General features: G+C 38.3%; 1 protein-coding gene across 1 annotated transcript in view; it reads right to left on the bottom strand.

The window, feature by feature from the left end:
* NDUFS4 (NADH:ubiquinone oxidoreductase subunit S4) overlaps window positions 1-26,339 on the bottom strand; it is a 97,061-nt gene that overhangs the window by 34,542 nt on the left and 36,180 nt on the right. The window contains exon 2 of the mRNA XM_049768144.1: window positions 17,355-17,433. Coding sequence (XP_049624101.1) covers window positions 17,355-17,433 — 79 coding nt within the window. The remainder of the gene's footprint in view (window positions 1-17,354; window positions 17,434-26,339) is intronic.

Below are 26,339 nucleotides of genomic sequence, written 5' to 3'. Positions count from 1 at the left end.
TCAGGGAATTCCAGGCCTACCAGGACGCTTAGTGCCAATGGCCCTATCCAATTGGCATGGGAGGAGGAGGTGGTTCTTGAAGAAGGGGAGAGGCTTCCACTGTTAATATATATCATTTCATTCCCCTCTTCCTGTCACCTTCTACCAGGATATTAATGACTCCTGACATCCTAATCTTTGATGTCTTAAAACTCTTTATTTCCCAGACATTGGGACAAGGAGCATTCATAAGAAATGAATCTGGTTCTAACTCATTATGCCTTTCTTATATCAACTGAAGCAGCAAAACCACCCGTGGGCATGTCCTCAGGTGGGGAAATGGCTGTGTGTCAGGGCAGCCCTAACTGATTGCCTGTATAAGGGTTCACTGCAGGATCATGTCTGTGTAGCAGTTCAGCTGTTTTCTCAAGTAACCTGGCACTTCGTGGAGGAGCTGTATGCCTCCTGAGAAGGAGGGTTCCTCTGAGAGTGAGACAGACGAGCTGTGGGAGTCATAACCATGACTGTGGTCTCTATCCTGGGGCTCGCAGGTGCAGCCACAGGGACTGCAGCCTTCACCACGCAGCATTCTGCAATCAAGAATCTGTGTTGGGAGGTGAATCAGGACTTCACGGAGGTTGGAAATTCCCTTGAACATCTTAAAATAATCTTTGAGTTCTCTTGCAGATGTCATGCTCCAGAACAGAAGAGGCTTGGATCTCCTGCTCCTGAAGGAAGGACTGTATCACCTGGATTGGCATAGACACAGCATTCTTCCTTGAGGCATTCACAGAGGGAACCCCCACGACCACAAGGTAGCACTGCGCACCACTAGGTGTAGCCCTCTCCCCTACCAAAAGATCTGTCTATAAATTCAAGGTAAACTATCAAAATCCCAATGATACGTTTGTGCAGCAGAAAAATTTATCACAGGGCCCGGAGAGAGAGCACAGCGGCAACTTGAGGAAGACAGTGCTAATCAGAAACCAATCGTGTTAGCACCTTCATGTTGAACTTCTATCTTCCAGAACTATGAGAAAATTAATTTATATTGTTTTAGTCCATTCTGTGATGTTTTGGTATGGCAGTCTGAGCTAAAAAAAAAAAAAAAAAAGTCATTCAAAACTGAAGGCAAGGGTCCGGAGCAATAGAACATAGCAAAGGCATTTTCCCTGCACATGGCTGACCTAGCATAGACCTGAGTTTAATCCCCAGAATCCAAAATAGTTCCCTGAGTTCCAGGAGTGATTTCTGGGTGTATAACCAGGAGTAATCCCTAAGCATCACCGAGTATGGGCCAAACCACACCCCCACTAAGAAAAAAACGAAAACACAAAGGTAAAAACAGGCATTTTCAGTTATCAAAACTTAAGAAATGTTTTGTTTAAAATATTGGTTAAACCTATCTGCACTACAAAAAATGTAATTGTGTGTGAAGCAGGGCACTTACTTTGCACATAGCTAACCTGGGTTTAATCCATGGCACTCCATATGGTATGGTCCCCATGAAATCCACCAGGAGTGATCTCTGTGCACAGAACCCAGAGTAAGCCCCAGCACAGTTGGGTATGGCCCCCAAATAAAAACAAAACGCTAAGTGCCTGGATCTGAAAGGAAGGAAAACTTCATGTAAGAAGAAAGTAAAAAGCATCAGAAACTAAAATCTGTCAATAAACAGAAAAAAAAAATTGTTCTTGTTTCTTAGTATAGTTAAAAGCTAAGTGATTGCTAAAAGACAGGGAAATGGTCCAATGGACAGGTCTCATGCTTTGCATAAAGATCCTGTGCTGAATCCAGGACTACATGGTTTCCTAGGTACTACATGGGACCACCTGCTAGTATTGCTGATTGTAGCCCAAACCCTCAACCACAGCCCAAGAAGAGAAAGAAAAACCAAATGATTGTTTAAGTCATTAATAATTTACTATGGGATGTATTATGTTAATATGTAGCACTAAAATATACGTCAATAATAACAAGGACTAAGTAAGAAATCAAAACATTGTTTTAAAGTTATTATGTTACTTGCAAAGTAGTATATTATTAATTCCTGCTATATGAAGTAGAAAGCTCAGGATATATATTAGAATCCTAAAACCATGACTAAAAACAGAGCTATGGTTAAAACATGATGGGTTACTGAAAATGTACTCAATGTAAAATGAAACTGGGAAGAGAAAAGGGAAGAGGAGAAAAGATAAAGAATTAGTTGGATAAAAGACAAAAGATTCAAATTTCTGGGGCCAGAGAGATAGTACAATAGATAGGTAATTTGCATTACACACACTCACACACACACACACACACACCAGGTTATCTTTGGCATCCCATACAGTCTTTGGCATACACACTTACACACACACACACACACACACACACACACACACTTACACACACACACACACACAGAGGTTATCTTTGGCATCCCACACACACCAGGTTATCTTTGGCATCCCATACAATCTTTGGCATACACACACACACACACACACACACACACCCCAGGTTATCTTTGGCATCCCATACAGTCCACTAAACACCACCAGGAGTAATTTCTGAGTACAGAGCCAGGAGTCTGGGGCCAGAGAAAGTACAATAGATACGTAATTTGCATTACACACACACACATACACACACACACCAGAGATAGTACAATAGATAGGAAATTTGCATTACACACACAACACACACACAACCCAGGTTATCTTTGGCATCCCATACGGTCCACTAAGCACCATCAGGAGTAATTTCTGAGTACAGAGCCAGGAGTGTGCCTCCAGGTGTGCCCGCCCATATACATAACAAACTTTAAACATAACTTTAAAATCAATTACAAGTAAGAGTGGAATAAGAAGCAGCATGCAAAACTAATAAAAAAACAAAATGAAGAGCAGAACTCAGTTAAGCACATACTAGCATGTATAAGTCCTAGTTTAGACCCTATTCACCACATTGCCCCCTGAAAAATTACAAGGTATGTCCCTTACTCCCCCCAAAATAAAGCAAACAACATGAATAGCCTCAAAGTAGATCTACTTTAATAGCATCAAAGTAGACCAGAACAAGAATTGACATCAGGATAAAGAATGTACAGAATTAAACAAGAATAAAGCAAACTTCAATGTTTATGCCACTAAAGACAATTTCAAAATAAAGCAACATACACATACATTCAAGAGAAGACATTATAATTGGAGATATTAACATTTCAATGAATAATGGCAGAAGATGTAAATTAAAAAACGTCTACTAGGTTCCTTCAAATAGAACCACATAACTTGAACCATCTTGTTCCGCCACATAAACTGAGGGGGAAATAATGGAGGGTAATCAAGATCAAACAGTAGTATGAACATTGAGTAAAAATAAAAAAATGATCAGACTTAAATACCAAATCCAAAAACAACAATAGAATCAATACCCAATCTACAACAAGCTAGACACAGAGGGGACCACTCATACTAGCAGCCCAGGGGGCAAAGCAGGGGGATATGGGATGCATGTTGGGAACAGGCGTAAAGGCAAGACAACATTGGTAGTGGGAATGCCCCTGATTTAATGTCACTATGTACCTAAAATATTACTGTGAAAGATTTGTAATCTACTTTGGTCAAAATAAAAAAACTAAAAAAAAAAAATAATAAAAGGAAAAAAATTACAACTAGACATCATCAAAACAAAACAGAACAAAAACATCTACTAGGGACTGGAAGATAGCTCAGGGTCACCGTGCGTGAAGACCAGATTTGGAACACAGGCACTACATGCACCCCTTAGTACCCTCAGATGTAGCCCATATGGCTCCCAACACTATTGAGCCTGAGTAACAACCACATTAAATAAAAAGGAACTCAGTTACAGTGTAGATCATCAATAAGTGATAAAAAGTTATAGATATTAATATAAAGAATAATGACCTTGCACTGACCTAGGAAGACTTTCTAACGAGAAATTTCTAACAAAAAATATAGGCTGACGGGGCCGGAGAAATAGCATGGAGGTAAGGCGTTTGCGTTTCATGCAGAAGGACAGTGGTTCGAATCCCGGTATCCCATGTGGTCCCGTGCCTGACCAGGGTGATTTCTGAGCTCAGAGCCAGGAGTAACCCCTGAGCACTGCTGGTGTGACCCAAAAACCAAAACCAAAACAAAACAAAGAAATATAGGCTGACAGAATACTACTTAAGTTTTATCTTTATATAATAAGATAATAAATTATAAAATAATAACACCAGTAGCACTAATTGTTATATATCTTACATATATTTGTGATGAAAATCTTAATCACCAGCATTTCCACAAATTAATAGTACAATGTAAAAGTTAAGTTTATAACAATGATCCCCTGGACATAACTAAATTTTGTAGTGTGTTTTATTGATTTTTAATTCTAGACATGCAATGTTTATCTTTGGATTTGAGGCTCTATCTAGCTGTGTTCAGGACTTAATCCTGTTGGCTTTGTGCTTCGGGATCACTCCTGGCAAGGTTCAGGGAATCACATGGATGACAGGGACCAAACCCAGGCTGTCTATATGCAAAGCAAGCACCCTAGCCACTGTACAATCTCTCCAGCCCTGTAATATTTATTAAGTAAAATTTGCTGAGTCCCATCTGTTATGATTCTGAATGACATCCATACAATTGGCTTATGTACATTAGAAAAAAAATCACAGGCTATGAAGAATACATAATATTAAATAATTTTAAAAGATAGATTTTTCTTTTTTTTTTCTTTTTTTTTTTTTTTTGTGGTTTTTGGGTCACACCCGGCAGTGCTCAGGGGTTACTCCTGGCTCCATGCTCAGAAATTGCTCCTGGCAGGCACGGGGGACCATATGGGACGCTGGGATTCGAACCGATGACCTCTTGCATGAAAGGCAAACGCCTTACCTCCATGCTATCTCTCCAGCCCCAAAAGATAGATTTTTCAATGTAAAGCTAATAAGGTATAAAAACATAAAACTATGAATATGATATATATACTATAGGTAAATATGTTGGATGTAGTTGTATTCATCTAGACGATATATTCAGGGGACTAGAGAGATAGTACAGTGGGTAGGGGACTTGCCCTGCATATGGCTGACCTAGGGTCAATTGTCAGCACCCCATATGATTCCCCAAGCTGACCAAAAATGACATCTGAGCGCAGAGCATAGAATAAGCCCTGAATACAACCAAGTATGCCCCTCACAAACAATAAATTCACCAACTTGTAAAAGTAAAGGTGATTTTAGTTTTTCTTTATTCTTTAACATTTTCAAGTTAATGTTTCTACATGTTTATCATTAAACAGTAAGCTTTGGAGCCTAGAGTTGGTCTTGTGCCAGGAAACTTCAGGGGTAGGGTCTCTTTGTATTTAGGCCAAGGTTATTCCTTTCCATGTCCCTCATATTTTGGTGGGCCTATGCAAACAACAATTGCCACTCTAACACCATTTTTACTGTGCTCCTTTGACTCTAATCCTTAAAAAGAACCCACTTAAAATTTGAGGTTAACTTAAGCTAATATGCATGTACACGGATATGTAGAAAAATACTATGCCTGTAATGTTTAAGAAGTTACAAAAGTTTTATGGCTTTAGATTGCCTTGTGTGCTGTTAAGAAATATTATAATGTGTTACAATCTGGGGACTTGAGGGACAAAGTAATTGTGCATGGATTCTGTCTTATTTATCTTAATGTTCTTTGGCTGAAATTTCAAAGTTAAGATATCAGCAAGGGGACTTCTGAGAATTATGTTATGGGTGACTGTCCTTCCACTGTAACTTTACCTTGTCCTCTTTCTTTGCATCTTTGTTCTCATAATGAAAAATAAAAAATTATAAAAAAATAAAAATAAAATAATAAACAGTAAGCTTTTTTGTTTTTTTTTTTTTGGGCCACACCTGCTTGATGCTCAGGGGTTACTTCTGGCTAAGCGCTCAGAAATTGCCCCTGGCTTGGGGGACCATATGGGACGCCAGGGGATCGAACCGCAGTCCTTCCTTGGCTAGCGCTTGCAAGGCAGACACCTTACCTCCAGCGCCACCTCTCCCGCCCCAATAGTAAGCATTTTTAATGAGCAAATAAAATGGACCTTCAGATACTTCATTGGTATAATACAGTTTAAAATATCTACCAGTAGGCCAGAGAAATAGTACAAGAGATAAGGCACTTGTATATGGCTGAATCTGGTTTGGATCCCCAATACCATATATGATCCCTCAAGCACTTCCAGGATTCATTCCTGTGCGAAAAGCCAGTAAAAGCCCTAAAGCAAATTTTAACAACAAAAAAAGCCAAACATTAATAAATCACAAACGTCTCCAGATTCTCAATTAACTTTCAGAACAACTCTTCAAAGATATTAGTTGCAGGCTAGGAGATAGCTGAATAGTTGACAGTATGTATGCTCTACATGCAGAGGCCAAGGTTTGATCCCTGACACTATATAGTACGTCAAGCACTACCAGTAGAGACACTGGACAGTAAATCAGGAGTAGACCCTGAGTACTACTGAATGTAGCCCTAATAGTTAAATAATAAAGGTGTCTCATTTACAAAGACACTCGTAGATTAAATAACGTGTGCAGGTCACAGACCTAAAAGAAGAGAACTTAAAAATCTAATGCTATGAATAATGCATGATCTTTTTAGGGGTCCATATCACTGAGGTAAAGTTTTCAAATAATATAAGGTACGAATCCTGGCATTTCTTTTTCCAGTTAATGTCTTCAAAAGTCCTGCATATTCCCAAAGGAAGAAATGAAACAGAACAGAAAAATAGTATGACCATGCAGGGGTTACAGAAGTGCCAGCTCACTGCTGCAGGCTGCGAGCACCAATCCCGCTTGCTTCGGTACAGCAAGAGCTTAGCCAGCCTGAACATACTGGGGAATGACCTGCAGCCCCAGAGGGTCAGCATGTTCTGGAGAGCCTTGAAATCTGCCCAGCGCCCACTCAGCAAGTTCAGGCTGGAAAGAGACTTGCTCCAGGTGGCAAAGGAATTGGTAGTGGTATGGGGCCTTGACTCAGCTCTGAAGATCCAGTGATGGGACTCATGTGACTCAGAGACCAGGTGGTGGTGGTGAGCGAAGAGAGGTCCAGAAGCACAGAGGAACCTTCTTGGTGTCCTGTATCCCCACATATGGCATCCTGTATGTGTATTTGTCCTGACTGTGGGAAATAGCACATAGACTTTCCAGAACCAGAGCACATAGACAGCAGCTGAAAACCAGCTTCAGGGTCCTGATCTCAGATGTCTTTGATCCCTAAATTTTTGCATTGGCAAGAGTAGGGTCATCCATCCTCCTTTCTAGATAGGATAGAGTTCTCTTGTCACTTGGGGAGAAGAGAAAGAAAGAACAAAAAGGACAAAAGGAGGAAAGGTGTGGAGGAAAGGAGAGAATGGGGAAAAAGCAACAATGGGAGAAAAGAACAATGGAAGATGATATCCAAAATCTGACCAATAGTTAAAACTAAGTAGAGGCAGGAATAAGAAATATGAAGACAAATATTAGATGAATACTGGATAAAAGGAGACAATGAAGTGGAGGGAAAGGAAACAACGGACAAAAAGAAAAGAGATAAATGTGAACTACAAAGTCAGCAATAATCAAGAGAGAATTGCAAAGACAGAGAAGAAAAGTCATTCAAATAGGCAAAGTAAACTCCAAGAAGCAGAGAAAGGATAGAGAGAGAAAAAAAAAGAGAAAGAGGGAGAAAGGGAGAGGGAGGGAGGGAGGGAGGGAGGGGGAGAGAGAGAGAGAGAGAGAGAGAGAGAGAGAGAGAGAGAGAGAGAGAGAGAGAGAGAGAGAGAGAGAGAGAGAGAGAGAGAGAGAGAGAGAGAGACTGAAGGCAGCCACAGACCAGAAGCAAGTTACAAAAGCTTAAATGAATTCAGGACTTTGTCAGCACCTACATAGTGGACAGCAGCTGAGCCAATTTCTTATCTTCCTTTGCAGTATTTAAAAACTTTACTTTCGGGCCTGGAGAGATAGCATGGAGGTAGGGCATTTTTGCCTTGCATGCAGAAGGATGATGGTTCAAATCACGGCATCTCCAATTTCTTATCTTCCTTTGCAGCATTAAAAACTTCACTTTCGGGGCCGGAGAGATAGCATGGAGGTAAGGCATTTGCCTTGTATGCAGAAGGATGGTGATTTGAATCCTGGCAACCATATGGTCCCCCGAGCCTGCCGGGAGAGATTTCTGAGCATAAAGCCAGGATTACGTAACCCCTGAGTGCTGCCGAGTGTGACCCCAAAACCAAAAAACAAACTTTCCCCATTTTAAGGGGTGGTGGTAGGATAAAAGCCATGAAATATGGGGAATTAGATGTTGACAGACATATTATCTCAGTGCCCAACAGAGCCGTAATAAAAAAAACTATTTCAAATCCAAGAAAACTTTTTAATATAAGTTGTTATACATATGTAAACTCTAAAATGGATGGACTGAGCAACAGTACAGTGGGTAGGGCATTTGCCTTGCACACAGCCAAGCTGGATTTGATCCCCAGCATCCTATATCGTCCCTTGAGTCTTCCAGGATCCCTATCTGTGAGCCTGTCTGTGATCCCTGAGCACAGACCAGGCCCTGAGCACCACTGGGTATAACCAAAAATAAAAATGACCAAAACCAAAAATAAAATAATAAAAAATGAAATAAAATGCGAAGGAAAAGACCCTAGGATCCTAATTTTAAAAATTTCTGTCTACAATTTACTTTTTGGAAAAGAGAGGTGGAGCCACACCTGCTCAAGGTTTACTCCTGGCTCTGTACTCTGGGATCACTCCTAGCAGTATTTAAAGAACCATATATAGTACCAGGGAATCAATCCAGGATTAGAGGCATGCAAGGTGAAAAAACACTTTACCTGCTTTATTTTCTTCTCCAGTTCTACATACTCAAAATTTATAAAAACTTATAAATGCCAAAAAGAAATATAAATAAAATAAAATGCCAACAAATTAATCTCTGATTTGCTTTAAAAGTAATTTTGGAGACAGGGGGCGCTACATCTGACAATACTCAGAGCTTATTCCTGGCTCTCAGGGGTCTCAAACTTGCAGCCCAAGGGCTGCAAACGGCCCTCCCTACAACATTTTGTGGCCCTGCCCTTGAAGAATCTTTTTTGGTTTTGTTTTGTTTTAGTTGTTTGGGTCACACCCCCCAATATTCAAGGCTGACTTTGACTACTGACTTTGCACTCAAGGATCACCCCGACTTTGCCTCTTAGGGCCCCCAGGTAAATTTGAGTTTGAAACCCCTGCTTGTGCTCAGAAAGTTCATGTGCAACTACAGAACACTGTAGCTAAAAACTATTGGGGTTACAGGAATTTTAATCTCCAAACAATTTAGACATAATCCCATCATATTTAAATAAATATGTAATACAGTATAAAATTAATATAGCAAGAACTTTTCTTTGATATGTGAAGGACTGGCCTCACCCTAAAAGTACACAAGCATTTTCTAAGATGTCTACCATAGACCTTTTTTTTTTTTTTTTTTTTTGGTTTTTGGGCCACACCCTGTGACGCTCAGGGGTTACTCCTGGCTATGCGCTCAGAAGTTGCTCCTGGCTTCTTGGGGGACCATATGGGATGCCGGGGGATCGAACCGCGGTCCGTCCTAGGCTAGCGCAGGCAAGGCAGGCACCTTACCTCCAGCGCCACCGCCCGGCCCCCTACCATAGACCTTTTTTACTTACTATGTACCACTTGATATGTGGAACTTAGGTCAATTCAGGCCCTGTAGGCCTTGAAACAAACTGTTATCACTACTTAAGAAATGCGGATTATCTTGATTGAGGATCATCTCTAGATCTACAAATAGTATTCTGTCAGATGAAATTATTCCCATCCTTGTCTTATAGATTGTCTTCCTCTCTCTTTGATGCTCCAAGACACTGTCCCATTCCATAGCACAGGATTATCCCAGTTTACACCAGTCATTAAAAATTTTACAGCCACTGGGACCAAAGAGATAGCATAGCAGTAGGGCATTTGCCTTAGACGCAGAAGGATAGTAGTTCAAATCCTGGCATCCCATATGGTCCTCCGAGCCTGTCAGGAGCAATTTCTGAGCGTAGAGCCAGGAGTAATCCCTGAATGCTGCTGGGTGTGACCCCAAAAACCAAAAAAAAAAAAAAATTTATAGCCACATCAATTCTCCATGTGTATCTATTTAAGTTGGTCTTTTCTCCTATTTATCTGATGCTGATTTGTTTGCTTTGCCCAGCTCAAGAACCTAGAGAAGAATCTTCCCTCATGGACAGATAACAAACCTCAAATTAGTCCAAACTCTTTTCAACTGGTAGTTTTTTTGTTTTGCTTTGTTGGATTTTGGGTCACACCCGGTGATGCTCAGGGGTTACTCCTGGCTATGTGCTCAGAAATCGCTCCTGGACCATATGGTACACCGGGGGGATTGAACCACAGTCCGTCCTAGGCTGGCTCAGGCAAGGCAGATGCCTTACCACTTGTGCCACCGCTTTGGCTTCCAATTGGTAGATTTTAATTATAACATATATTCAGTAGTCACTGTGATATTTGCAAATCATTATATTAATCAGATCCTTAGTTATTGAATTTAATTTAGATAAACATTTTGAATAAAAGACTTTGGTATTATCTGTGCTCACTGTATTAGATCGAGAGAGCCATGATCATTTTCATATCTTTTTGGAAGCACAAAAATTTGAAAAGTAAAATCAAAACAAAACAAAACAATCGTCATCAACTACCATATTTGCCGGCGTATAAGACGACTGGGCGTATAAGACGACCCCCTAATTTTGCAGTTAAAACATAGGTTTAGGCCTATATTCGCTGTATCAGACAGAACGTTCCTATGCTGCAACTGTATGTACCACAGTGAGCCAATCACAACAAGCAATGGTTCAAAGGTTATACTGTAATAGACTTCCTCTCTGACTCTGGCCAATCTGAGCAGGCTATTTACAGTGTAGATTCAGGTCCAGAACATTGTTTAATTTGCATGCATAAAAAGCCTGCTTGGATTGGCTGAGTTAGAGAGGCGGTCCGAGCAACCTTCCAGTGATTGGTGCAGGATCGAGTTAGAAAATTCATTTTGTGGCAATATTTAGACAATTTTCATTTAGCGGCATATTGAAACATTTTTGGGATATACACTGCGTATAAGACGACCCCCAATTTTCGGTTGACTTTTTTTGTTTCAAAAGTTGTCTTATGGGGCCGGAGAGGTAGCATGGAGGTAAGGCGTTTGCCTTTCATGCAGGAGGTCATCGGTTTGTCCCATATGGTTCCCCGTGCTGCCAGGAGCAATTTCTGAGACTGGAGCCAGGAATAATCCCTGAGCACTGCTGGGTGTGACCCCAAAACCACACACACAAAAAAAGTTGCCTTATATGCTGGAAAATACGGTAATATGCAATATACTTAAAGCTAAAAGAATTATTAAACAAAAAACAAAAATTAGGGGAGATAGCACAGCAGTAGTGTGTTGCCTTGCATGCAGCCGATCCAAAACAGACGGTGGTTCATGGGTGTGACCCCAAAAAATAAACAAACAAAACAAAACAAAAACAGAAATTAAAGCAAAAAAGAAAAAAGCCCATTCACATGTTTCTTCTTTTTTTTTTGTTTTTGTTTTTGTTTTTGGGTCACACCCACAAAAAAAAAAAGAAAAAAATAAGTTTAGAGTGGGTGAATCTGGATGAATTCTTAACTTTTGAAATTATTTGGCACAATGGTCAATTTAATAAGTCCTAACCCTTAAAAACAAAAACAAAAAACCAACTTTCCTAATACCAAAGGGAAAAAAAACCTGCATTCAAATGTAATATAAAATAAAGCATCATCTTATCTATATACACCAATATAAACTTTGATGATTAGCTTATAATCATCATATTTTCCTTAGGAGGTAATTTATAGATATATACACTGAATTCATTCAAGAAAAAAAATAGTATTTTCACATACATATCTCCAAAATATAACCAAAAATATTAAGAGAAAAATTAAGCAAATATCATTGATTCTACTTTAACGAGAGCCAAACTTCCTACATAATAATATGCAAGAATTTTAAATTCTTGAAAGCAAGTGTCAAGTACTATACACAATTTCCATACACAGCAGGTAGTAAAGCAAGAAAAAAACTGACACAGTTACTTTCCTTAAAAGAGACATACAATGGAGAACTGTTACAGAGTGCTGGCATACTACAGATCTATGCATTAAAGATGTTGTGGCTATTAACAGTTTAAACCTTTACTGTACTTTGCTAATTGGTACATAGAACTTTAAAGCTTTTCAAAGATAAAACATTCCAGCCAGTTCAATTCTCTAGCATTGTTCAAGTATTCCAAGTAGGAACAAAGAGCAAAATAAATCTGCTTTAATTGCTGAAGAATCACAGATAATAGAGATGGCTGAATATTGTAGAGGAAAAACCTTTTGTTACTTTAACAATTTTAATATAGCAAGATCATTCTGTTAATTTTAGAGGTTCTTGCTTACATCTAAAAACTATTATTAATATTTTCTCTATTAAGAATTTAGAAAGAACAGGTCTTACATAGTTTGATAGTGTGTGAAAATAACATTTTAGTTAGGATATTTTTAAGAAAAAAGCTCTATACTTTTTGATATATTTAAAGAAAAAAGATCTTTTTCATTACTAGGGTTTTTAAATATTTTTCAAAATTAAGCTCACACACATGAAAATACTTTAAAAAATTAAATCATGTCATTTCAATATAAAACATATGCTTCAAAATCATTAGTTTTTTCTTTAGAGTTTTAAACAATAGTTTTGCTATAATCTTTAAAACTATTAATTTTTTAAGAGCTGGGGGTTTGTAAAACCAGAGAAAACTGTTATAAAGTTTGTTTTAAAACATAAAGCTACATAGCAAACTAATATCTATATAATCAGTCATTACTTTCTTTGAATAAACTTATCTAAAGATAAAAGTATAAATTATTATGTATAGACTGAGGAATAGGAAGAAACATTCCATATTTAGTGGAAAAGCAACATGTTAAACTGCCACCATGGAAGGTTCTCAAGGCTGCAATTCTTTGATGTAAAATGAAATACTACTTAGTGAATAAAACATAAAAAACTCCTGTCTACCCTTCAAAGAGACATATCCTTTGACCCGGTGCTCCAGACTAAAGCCTTGAAATTTTTGCACAAGAATGCTTCGTGTGGACAGTCCAGACAAAACAGACACTTGAGATTCTAGAAGGCTGTACAACCCCATCGCAGACACTGCTCCTTCAATAATCTAGCAGAGATAGCACTGCCATACACCAAAAGAAAGTAATCTCACCAAAAGAAAACTGACCCCTTTAAAAAAAAGCAAACAGTCAAAGCAAAAGTAAGCCTCCAACTTAGATTTATCTTTATGTGCAGATCACCTATTAATGACTGTTTTTTTTTAAATTCAAGTTTGCAGACTTACAGAAAGTTTTCATCTATTAACATTTCGTACATTAAGAGAAAAAAACGTTTAAAAATTGCCTATGTAGCAATAAGTTTATTTTTGAAAGTTTGCAAAAATCATTCAATTTTAGTAATTCCTTAGAACAAGGTCAAGCAATGAAAAAAATGTAAACCTATTATAGTTAACAAAAACTTCGATTAAATAACTTGCTGTTTGCAGCCATTCTAAAACAGCAATATTATCATCCAATTGGCTGGCTGCCACTAATACCATTTGCTTAATACCAATTGCTTAAATAGCAATTACTTATTGTAAGTGTCAGCAAGTAACAAAACTAACTGCTGTTACTGTTATTTGGAAGATGTCATCAAGAAATAAAGAATAATAAATTCAGCAACAATCAGAACACTGCACACCTAAATTTTAAATCAAGATATTATCACAAACTACTTTAACTATCCAAACTATTGACTCGAATAGCATGCAATATCTTAGGAAAAAAGCTCAGAAATATGATCATCCTTACCCATTAACTCCAGATTTGAGATTTGCAGAGTTCTAACAGAAGTTTTTTTTTTTTTGCAGAATGCATGAATAACTAGCCATAATGCCTTTATAAAATTTAAAACAGGCGATACTTAAGAGTCTTCAAATCAAATAATTATGCACTTAAGTGAAAAATAAACTAGTGAGAGTGTGAACTGAAACAATGAAGCAAGTATAGTGTCTAGTAAATATAAGTGCTTTGCATATTGAATAAATAAATGATGAAGGAAAAATGGCAGTCAACATAATTTTACAGAAGAAATATAAATGTCCGAACTATTACGATTTATTGCACATATTTTTATTAATAATTCTTACTATTTATTATGATGTTTTTGTTTTAAATGCTTCACTATAGTAGCAAATAATGAATGAGATTTGTAGAAGGCTGTATAACTCTAATTTAAAGTACAGCAAACTTGAATTTTTTAAATAATAAAAATGATTAAAACACATATGCCCGTAAACTTGTACTTAATATGTTGGTAGTTTTGTGGTGGAGTATCTATTAAAAAATGTTTAAAAGATATTGCAAAATCTACTTCTTTCTTTTATACAGTCTAAGTGATATGAATATAAAAATATAACATACACATTGGACTTGGGTATTCATCAAATATACTAAAGGGAGAATGGAGAGGGGTAGCATAAAGGAGAAAAAAAGTCACTCTAAATAGAGCACAAAGGCAAAGACATTCTTCACCCTGTCTCAATACCACCAAATTCCTGCAGCAAAATCAAGGCCAGGCAGGCAATCATTTTTAAGTTTCCTCATTATCTGTATGAAGTATCATCACATAATTGGAATTAACAACAGTGTAGTCCACAAAGTTTTTTCTAAAATAAACATTATGCTTCTACAAAAATTGACAGTATTTATTAAAATGCTGCGCCTATTCTTTGCATATTCAATATCTTAATAGTTCTCAGAGTAAATGAAAAGGTTATTAATTCAGACACAACAAAACATCTTAAAGTGGCAAGAAATTTAACACATGCTCTCATACAAAATTCACTGTTAATAGTAATCTGGATATTTAATTCTCTGAAGTGTCTCTAACAATGTCAGTATTATATACAGTTCTAAAATGAAAGAATAGTCTTTACATAAAAAATACCAAACTTCCTTCCCTCTACATTCTATGCCTTAGGAAAAAGGAGAAAAAAACAAGATAAGAAGATGCAATTAATATGCAATTAATGTGCAGAACACAACATAAGATCCATATCAGTATAAAGAAAGCAAATTTCAAACAGCCTTACTAGAGTGCTAGGATTTAAAGGAACAGAGATCATAATCCCCACTACACATGACTGCACATCTGGAGTAGCATGAGAAATCCTGGCAATATTTTCAAAAGCATTCAGTCTGAGTCCCCTCTGCCCAGCCCACTCTTTAAGAATCACAGATTTTGGGCCCGGAGAGATAGCACAGCGGTGTTTGCCTTGCAAGCAGCCAATCCAGGACCAAAGGTGGTTGGTTCGAATCCCGGTGTCCCATATGGTCCCCCGTGCCTGCCAGGAGCTATTTCTGAGCCGACAGCCAGGAGTAATCCCTGAGCACCAACGGGTGTGGCCCCCCCCCCCAAAAAAAAAACAGAAACAAAAAAACAAAAACAAAAAAAAAGAATCACGGATTTTGGGGCCGGAGAGATAGCATGGAGGTAAGGCGTTTGCCTTTCATGCAGAAGGATGGTAGTTCGAATCCTGGCATCCCATATGGTCCCCTGAGCCTACCAGGAGCGATTCCTGAGCATAGAGCCAGGTGTGACCCAAAAACCAAAAAAAAAAAAAAAAAAAAAAAAGAATCACAGATTTGGGACCAGACAGCTGTTTTCAAATATACAGAGCTGTCATGAAGAAAATGGCATGATCTTTATGTTATTATATGGTACACTGTAAACCAATGAATATTTGTTATAAAGTACTATCCACACAGAATTAAGATATCATAGCCCTTTATAAACAATCGAGAAATAATTTATAAGTAGTAAAGTTCATCCTTTTAATTATAGAGTGCTGTGGGGTTTTGTTTTACAAATAAAACAAGTATCGGGGCTGGAGAGATAGCATGGAGGTAAGGCGTTTGCCTTTCATGCAGAAGGTCATCGGTTTGAATCCCGGCGCCCCATATGGTCCCCTGTGCCTGCCAGGAGCAATTTCTGAGCCTGGAGCCAGGAATAACGTCTGAGCACTGCCGGGTGTGACCCAAAAACCACAAAAAAAAAAAAAAAAAAAAAAAAAACAAATAAAACAAGTATGGATTGTGAAATAGAACCATCACCATAAATCATGATATTAAGCACTTAGGGGCTGGATCTACTTTGCACACAGCCCACTGGGGTTCAATCTCTGACGTCCCATATGGTCCCCCAAGCACTGCCAGGAATGACTCCTGAGTGCAGTCAAGAATAATCCCTAAATATTTTCAGGTGTAGTCCCAAAACCAATTAAAAAAAAAAATAGAGAGTGAGAGAGACTATTTACATCAGTGGTTTTCAACTGCTGACCTTCAGGTAAACGTGTGCTAGCCTATAGGTGTAAAAAGATTAAAAACCAGTAATTTATGTCACCACCCAAATTTTCCTCATTTCTCTATGGCTTTGGGTATGCTCCTCCCTACCCCCCCCCCAAAAAAAAAGAAAAAGAAAAAAAAGAAAAAAAAAAAAGAAAAAAGAAAGAAAAGCACCTTAGCCTGACAACCAATCTATGATAAACTTTCTGTCCCTAATGTCTTGTCTGTCAACTCTAAAATGACAAAGTAAATACATACAGTAAAAAAGACTTGGAATCTGAACTTGTTTTTTTCCTTTGGTTTTTGAGTTATACCTTGCGCTGTTCAGGGCTTACTCTTGGCTCTGTGCTCAAAGATCACTTCTAACAGGAACCTTACGGGGTGTCAGAGATAGTAACCCAGTGAGCTGCATCCAAAGCAAGTGCCCTATGTCTGCACTATTTCTCTGGTTCCCAAGTCTGCCTTCTGTAATTGCATGATATGACTGAATTACATTCACATTTATTCCTATCTGATGAGGATAAATCCATTGTATAATATATTAGAGAAAACTTAACAACAGTTACCTTACTGTGATATTTGTTTTGTTTTGTTTTGTTTTGGGTCACACCCGTTTTACGCTCAGGGGTTACTCCTGGCTATGTGCTCGGAAATCGCTCCTGGCTTGGGGGAACTATATGGGACATCAGGGGAACGAACCATGGTCCGTCCTAGGCTAGCACTTGCAAGGGAGTTGCCTTACCTCTAGTGCCACGGCTCCGGCCCCTACCTTACTGTGATATTTCTTAAAACTTATGTACAATCTAGAAATTCATAATCACCTCCTTAAAAAAGCCTTATGCAAAATCATAGAATACTCTATTCCTTTTAGAACATAAAATCTTACCAATTTTTCATCAACTATTATGAGTTGCTTTTCTCGAGTTTGCTCTGGTGTCATCTTCCATGTGGAAGTGCTCAACAACCTGCAATGCAAGACTTAAGGTTAAAACATGATCCATGCACGGAGCTAGAGCCTGAGTACAATGGATAGGACATTTGCCTTTCACACTGACCACCTGGATTTGATCCCAGGCACCCCACATGGTCCCATGTCCTTCCAAGAATGATCCCTGAAAACAGAACCATCATGAGTTAGCCCTGAGCATAGCCAGATGTAGCTAGAAACAAACAACAACAACAACAAAAAAGGAAAATGATCCATGTAATAAAAAAAAAAGAAAGACAAATCTCAGATCAACAAATTATTTTCACAGTATCTGTCTTATAAAATTAAAAGTTTTAGAAAGAAAGAAGAGGATACAAAAACTATCTGTTTTCTCCCAAGTTGCTATGTTTCCTAAGTTTCAGGCAAACTCTCAGGTGACAGTTCATCACAATCTATACCTTCTCTCAGTCTATGGGCATTCGCTCTGTCACAGAAAGGCCTCCAGAAGCCAGAGCCATGTTACAGGGGCTAAGGTGCTTTTGTTTTGTTTTGTTGTTGTTGTTTTTTTTGGTTTTGGGCCACACCTAGTGATGCTGAGGGGTTACTCCTGGCTATGAGCTCAGAAATCGCTCCTGGCTTTGGGGGCCATATGGGACATTGAGGGATTGAACCTTGGTCTGTCCTAGGCTAGTGCGGGCAAGGCAGACTTACCACTTGTGCCACCGCTCTGGCCCCCTAAGATGCTTTTCTTATAGGTTGTTACTGATCCAATATGTTCCCTCACACTCCACCAATCAGTTCCTGAACTCATAGCCAAGAGTGAACACTGCTGGATATGGTCCCAAACAAACAAAAGGAGAAAAAGAAAAGCCACCAGTGACAAATTCTATGCTGTTTTTATAAGTGTAGACCATATGGTTATCACAACCATGAAAAAAGAAATACAAGACTATGTAATTTTTCTAGAATATTGATTGATACCTACATGATGACAGCAGAAAGAAAAATCTCAACATATTCTTAATAGACAAAAAGGTTGAAGAATTATATGTCAACAAAAATGTCGGGGCCGGAGAGATAGCATGGAGTTAAGGCATTTGCCTTGCATGCAGAGGGACAGTGGTTCTAATCCTGGCATCCCATATGGTCCCCTGTGCCTGCCAGGGGCAATCTCTGAGCTTAGAGCCAGGAGTAACCCGAGTGCTGCCGGGTGTGACCCAAAAACCAAAAAAAAAAAAAGTCTTCAAAATTAAATATAAATAGTAATGCTATGCACAATCATACTAACAAATATTATTGGCTTAGTACTATATCCAATCCACAGAGCTGAAATCTACATATAAAAATACTAAGTCATAAATTATATATAAAATCCAGTTCTTTTATACTAGCATCATCCCAATCTTACCTAAAATAAATTAAAGTGAACAGATTTTTAACTTATTTTATGTATACACTAGTTTTACTAATGTTACAGCAATAACTGGCTTTGACAATTTAACATTTCAGTTTTCAAAAAAAAAATTTTTTTTTTTTTTTTTTTTTTTTTTTGGTTTTTGGGTCACAACCAGCAGCACTCAGGGGTTACTCCTGGCTCTATGCTCAGAAGTCATTTCTGGCAGGCTCAGGGGAACATATGGAATGCTAGGATTCAAACCACTGACCTTCTGCATGCAAGACAAACGCCTTACCTCCATGCAATCTCTACAGCCCCAGTTTTCAAAAATCTTACCCTAAGGCAAGAGCAATAGTATGCTTATCTTGTACATGGACAACCTGGGTTCAATCCCTGCACCCTAAATCATCCCCTAAATCTACAGGAGAGATCCCTAAGAGCAGAGGTAAAAGTAAATCCTGACCACCCCAACATGTGGTCCCCCCAAAAGAAGACATAAAGTTAACCCATCATATTAGACCACTTTTGAAATTATTATGATATCATTGTGACTCAAATTTCCAAAACCTATTATAATTTAAGTGTAGTATCATAATAACATACCAAATATTTATGCAAAACAATTTATAAAAAGTTTAATCAACTCTTTTTTGGTTTTTGGGTCACACTAGTGATACTCTGGCTCTGCACTCAAAAATCACTCCTAGTGGTACTTGGGGGAACTTATGGGATACCGAGTTGTACCTGGGGTTAGCCAAGTGCAAGGATGTATCACTCCAGCTCTCACCTAATTTTCAATAGCTTTACATATAATACATATGTGTATAAAATCTCGTAACAATTTAAAAATTAATATGAAAGAATTTGTTGACTTAATAGTCTTAAATATGTACTCATTTCCCTATTTGTTTTTCTTTCAATAAATCATTTGTACTTACTTGTTATTATAAATTTATCATTGTAAATAAGCTACTCCTGCATCCAAAATACATTTACATAAAACTTACTTTAAATTATTTGCACAAGGGGCCGGAGAGATAGCATAGCGGTAAGGTGTTTGCCTTAGACGCAGAAGGAGGATGGTTGGAATCCCGGCATCCCATATGGTCCCCCGAGCCTGCCAGGAGCGATTTCTGAGCATGGAGCCAGGAGTAACCCCTGAGTGCTGCCGGGTGTGACCCAAAAAACAAAACAAAAAACAAAAACAAAAAAAAAAAAATTATTTGCACAAGCAGTTAAAATTCATGCTTTGGAAGATATCATAGACCAGAAAGGATCAGAGGTGAAGGATATTTTTTTGAACTTTGATGGTGGTAGTATAGTAAATTTGTATGTCCAAAACAAAATGGTAACTAGTATAAATTATGTTACCTCAGAAAATAAAATTTTTGAAAGAAAAATGCCAGGAAGTAACAAGGGAAACAAAAACGTGGCTACATTTCCCCGACATTTTTAAAAATCAAGCTACAGGAACTACAGGGGCTGGAGTGACAGCACAATGGTAGGGCATTTGCCTTGTACACTGCCAACCCAGGATGGACCTGGGTTCAATCCCTGGAATCCCAAATAGTCCTTCGAGCCTTCTAGGAGTGATTTCTGAGCGCAGAGCCAGGAGTAACTCCTATTGCCGCTAGGTGTAGTCCCAACCTCTTTCCCCAAAAATACATTATTTTTCTAATGAAGATAATACTAAATTAATGTGAGTTATTACATTATTACACTGTGATCTGTGCATGGCTAGGTAAAGTGTCTCAAAGATTTGGATTTAAACCTTGCATGTACAAGGTCTTGAGTTCAATACCTGACATTGCAGAACCACCTGGGTCCCAATAAGCATTGCCCTAAAGGCCTCTCTGCGTTGCTGGACCAAAGCAGTACTGCATCATAATAGCAGAGCACAGAATCCTTAGACCCATATAGTTAGGATGAGTATAACTGGAAGTCCAGGCAGCAGAGACAACCGCCCCCCCCCCACACACACCCCTATGCAATGCTTAAAAACTTTTAAAAGCATATATTTGTTTATCTATTTGTCCCTTAACATTTCATTGTATTGCTATATTCATTTGATGGTTTCTGTGAGGACACAGGCCTGTAACTCATTTGGACAAATATCTAGAAAGCAATTAATTGCTAGAGTGTATGCTGACTATGTTTGGCTTTCTAAGAAGCAGCCAAACTGTCTTCCACGGTGACTACCATTTTGCACTCTCAACAGCAACATAAGAATGAAACTTGCTTTCATTCTTGTTAGGTTTTCAGGGTTTGGGTGGGTGGGGGTGGGGGTTTACTTTTTTAAATTTTACCTACCTTAATACATGTGAATTATATCACATTGTTTTCATTTAATTCCCTAATGAAATATGATGATGAGCACTCTTCATATACTTTGTTATGTTTTCTTGTATGATATGTACATTCAGCTCTTTTGCTCACTTTTTATCTAGGTTGTTTGTTCACCTTATTGAATTTTAAGAACTCTTTGCATATCATGGATATTGGTTCTTTAACAGACTTTTACAAATACTTATCTTTCCATTTTTGAACTACTTAGTCTGTCCATTGATCTCTTTGTCTTTTACCAGTTCCATACTAATTTGATGACATTAGCTGAGTACTAAAGCCTGAAGTCAAGAAGTGCCATTCCTCTGGCTTTTTCACTCTTTCTCTGTTATGCTGACTATTTTGTTTGTTTATTTTTTTCCATACGAATTTTAGAATTGGCTTGTGGATAACCATGAATTAACATGCCAGAATTCTAATTTTGGAACTACAAATGAGTTATAGTTCTAAAATTCTAAAAATAGAGCAATTTTCCTCCATTTAATGCCAGGAGAAGTGGCATCTTAGTAACATTAAATCCCTCTCTCCCTTCCTGCCTCTCTCCTCACACCTAGCTGTGTTCAGTAATCACTATTGCTTGGGCTTGGAATACCGTATGTAGCGCCAGGGAGCAAATCTAGGCTAGCAGCATGCAAGACAAAAGCCATTTCATCTTAAGTTCCTACATTTGTCAGCACAGTTCCTCGTATTTATTTATCCTTAAAACACCCAGGCCACTAGTTGTTATCTGTATTTCATTTTGGATACTGATAATCTGTTTCTTAGCTCTATTTTCCTGATTAAATACTTGAGATTTATTGATATTTTGTATCATTTTCTAATATAATACTTTTATTAATTTTCTTCTGCTTGCCATGGATTTTTTTTTCTCCCCTGCAGTGTACTATCGTGAGTCTAGGCCACCTTTTCCTTTCTTTTCTTTTTTAGTTTTTGGGTCACACCCGGCAGCTCTCAGGGGTTACTCCTGGCAGGCTTAGGAGACCACATGGGAGGCCAGGAATTAAACTGGGGTCCATCTGGGGTTGGTGGCGTGCAACGTAAATGGCCTACCGCTGTGCTATCGCTCTGGCCCCTAGGCCACCTTTTCAAAGATATGCATTTAATACTATAAAATTCCCTCTTGCAGCTCACAATTTTTAAAAAGAGGTACTCTGGATCTACATAGGATACTAGAATCACATATGGTTGACCTGGGCTCAATCCCTAGCATCCCATATAGTCCACCATTAACAGAAGTAATTAATGAATGCAAAGTCAGGAATAATCCCTAAACACCACCAGATATGTTCCCAAAAGACAAGAGTAATTTCCTTTTGACCTCTATTTTAATTGTAATTGACTGTGTGTTGGTACACTGTTTTTACCCAAAACAAAGGCATTCCCCAGCTTCCTTTTCCTTTTCACCAATTACCTTTAACATGTAAAAGTCCACCTAGACTAGATTAGCTTGATAGATTCTTGTCTCTCACTGGGCCCTCCCCCTCTTCTTCCCCTTGGATCTCAGCTGGTCAATAAAGAGAAGTTTGGGTTTGGTGGGCCCAGAGACTGCGAGGCTAGAAGCCACCTGATTCCATGCTTTTTTCCCTCATGACTATCTTGGTTTATTAATTTGTGTGGCAACCCTGCTTCAGACCTACTCACCTAGAATTGAAAATGCAGTATATAGGATATTTTTACAATTGTACATTGTTTGATGTCTATTCTTTACATTTATTAAGGTATACTTTATAAATTTAAAATATAGTTTTACTTAGTAAGTATTCCATAAGAGTCTGTGGCAAATGTAAATGAAGTGTTCTATTTATGTCAGTCATATACAGCTGATTGATGAAGCTGTTCAACCATATATCCTTATGTCTTGTCTGTCATTTGTCAGTGATAAATGACTTGGTCATTTACTTCAAAAACAGTGTTGAAGTTTCTCATTAAAGTAATGGTTTCTTCCATCAGGTTATTTCTCCTCTTATTTATTTTTAATTTCTCATTTGGCACACAGACATGAAAGATTTTTTTTTCTCTTCCCTCTTTCCTTTCTGTTGATAATACTGGGGTAACTGGGGAGAACACACATGCATGGATGTAGTGCTCACACATTTTGTTCTGGTGCTCTGCTAAGGTTCACACACCAGGGGTGATGCTCATATAGTCTTGGTCATCAGGCCTGCTTGGTCATACTCCCTGCTAAGTTTCCAATACATTTCATTTCTACCCACTTCTTCTCCTCCCATAGTTTTGCACCCTTTAGTTGTATTGCAGTGCAGCTAGAAAGCTTTGCCACTCAGAGGATCAAAGACAAGAGCATTACCAGGATCACCATGTGCAGGGGGGTGGGTGGTTACTGGAGATCAGATTCATGGCCTCAAGATTGCAAGGCAAGAACTTTAGCCACCAAGTCATCTTCCTGCCCCCACATTCAAAATGACTAATGGCATATTTAATAATTTGACAAGATATCATGCCCTAGTACACCTTATTTGTGATACATAATTTTTAATGAGTCTGCTTTATCTGAGATTAATCCAGTGTTAGCACTGGAATGTCTTGACCATTCTGTGCTTTTATCTATGATGGAGACCTGGCTTCAAAGGGCTAAGTACAATTGCTTTAAAAAATATATTTATTGGGGCCAAAGAGATAGCACAGTGGTAGGGCGTTTGCCTTGCACACAGCTGATTCAAACAGACTGTGGATCGAATCCCAGCATTCCATATAGTCCCCAGTGCCTATCAGGAGTGATTTCTGAGCACAAAGCCAAAAGTAACCCTTGAGTGCCACCAGGTGTGACCCAAAAACTGAAATATTTCTCTCCCCATACCTGGCCAGCCTCTAAGACAGGCACTTTAGATTAGACAGCTGTGATTTACTGTTTTTTCCACATTTTAGCACCCCCACTTCCTCTAGCAGGGGTCCTCAAACTTTTTAAACAGGGGGCCAGTTCACTGTCCTTCAGATTGTTGGAGGGCCAGATTATAGTAAAAACAAAAATTATGAACAAATTTCTATGCACACTGCATATATCTTATTTAGAAGTGAAGAAACAAAATGGGAATAAATACAATATGTGACCCACGGGCCATAGTTTGAGGACCATTGCGTCTAGAGTGATCACTTTCCTTTAAACAATGCTCTAAACAAATTAGGTTTCTCCATGTATGTTATAGTTGGGTTCTGGTTTGTTTTTCTATCCACTTATATAGTCCTTTTCCAGCTGATATATTTCTATCATTTTCATTTAAAATGGTTATTGGTATTACCATTTACTGTGTTTTATATTTTCTGTTCTCTCCCCATCCCTCTATTTCTGTGATTTTTGTCCTGTTTTCTAACAGTATTTTGTATATCTTATATTAGTTTATTTGCTATACGTTGTACTTATTACCTCCAATGTCATTTTTTATGATTTAGTTTGTAGCACCCTTTGTTCAAAAGTTATTTTTCTTTTACTGTTTTGTCTCTTGATTACCAAGACTTTGTCAACAAAGGTTATTTAAAAAAAAAAACCTCACTCCATATTTCACTACATATAATCATCAGATCCAGTTATCTAAAATAATACTGGCACAATTTTTTTAAAAAAGCTTCACAGGGGGCCGGGCGGTGGCGCTGGAGGTAAGGTGCCTGCCTTGCCTTCGCTAGCCTAGGACGGACCGCGGTTCGATCCCCCGGCGTCCCATATGGTCCCCCAAGAAGCCAGGAGCAACTTCTGAGCGCATAGCCAGGAGTAACCCCTGAGCGTCACAGGGTGTGGCCCAAAAACCAAAAAAAAAAAGCTTCACAAATGGTCACACATCACTTTTTTCCAAAAAAAACTGGCAGAAAATCTGCCATGGTTGTTCAGTGAAATAGTGTTTCCATTAATCTATATTCATCACTATTTGTTATGCTTAATTCTTAGGTTAAAATCGGCAAACTTAAAAAAAAAAATCGGCAAACTTGGGCCAGAGAGATAGCACAGAGTTAGGGCATTTGACTTGAACACAGCTGACACAGAACAGACAGTGGTGCGAATCCCGGCATCCCATATGGTCCCCCGAGCCTGCCTGGAGTGGCTTCTGAGCACAGAGCCAGGAGCAACCCCTGAGCACTGCTGGGTGTGAACCACCTCCCCGCCAGCCCCCCCCACACAAATTGGCAAACTTGTTCCCAGGTTTTATAGGATATGCCAAAAAAAAAGACAAACTCAATTCTCAAGTCATTCCAATCAGTGGAGAAATTCTTTTCTCGCCAATATTATCAATGACTTGCCTTTAATTGTGAGTTTTTTCTAGTCTGGCTTTTTATATTACTGCCATAGCGACATCTTTCCTTCTTAGTCCTCTTTATTTGCACTGTTTATTTTGATATGCTGTTACTATAAACCTGGGTCTATTTCTTTCTCATTTACTTTTTTACATTTTCCATCATGCCCTCCAGTTTCTCTATTACCGCCCTCTTATACCTTGCCCACATTCTCTTTCTTATTACTTGTCAATTCCATTCCAAGTCTGGTATGTGAACATAATTATCTTTATCCCTCTTGCACAAATCTTTCCTTAGTCTGTTGGATGACTCTCAAAGGATTGGTTTAATCTGAGCTGTATCCAGAAGCACAATTGTTATTAGTCCTCCTAAAAGCTCCACCTGACTCAGAAGAATGGGGAAAAAGAAGCTCTGTGAGAAAATTATTAATTTGATCTGTTAAACGTTTAAGATCATAGTAAATACTGTAAGTTAAGGCTAGAAATTATGATAAATCTGCATTCAAATCAAATAATTCACTTGTAAATTAAAGCACATTACTTCCATTTCCATTACATTTAAATAAAGCATATATGGGATCTTTGCCTTTTTACTTTATCCCTCAGGCCCCTATTTTTTGATTCCTTAAAGTTAATGCTTATAAAATCATTGTGAGGGGTCAGAGTAATAGTATAGTGGGTACAGTTCTTGCCTTCAACAGGCCTGACCTGGGTCCCATCCCTGGCATCCCATATGGTCCCCTTGGCATAGCCAGGATTCCTGAGGGATGGAGGGTAGTTTTATGGGAAGGAAGGAAGGAATAGGGAGGGAAGGAAGGAAGTAATAAAAAGAGGGAGGGAGAGAGGCATAGTGAAATATTTGCAATGATAATATAGTTAAATCACCCCAATACTCAACTAGCAAAATAATAGCCATTTTTTTCTACGTATAGAGCTACTTATAGTTTGGTCACAGTCTGACAAAAA

Source organism: Suncus etruscus, chromosome 2 (genome assembly GCF_024139225.1).
Source record: "Suncus etruscus isolate mSunEtr1 chromosome 2, mSunEtr1.pri.cur, whole genome shotgun sequence".
NCBI lineage: Eukaryota > Metazoa > Chordata > Mammalia > Eulipotyphla > Soricidae > Suncus > Suncus etruscus.
Note: the sequence above shows the minus strand (reverse complement) of the source record. Positions and strands in the feature narration are given on the sequence as shown.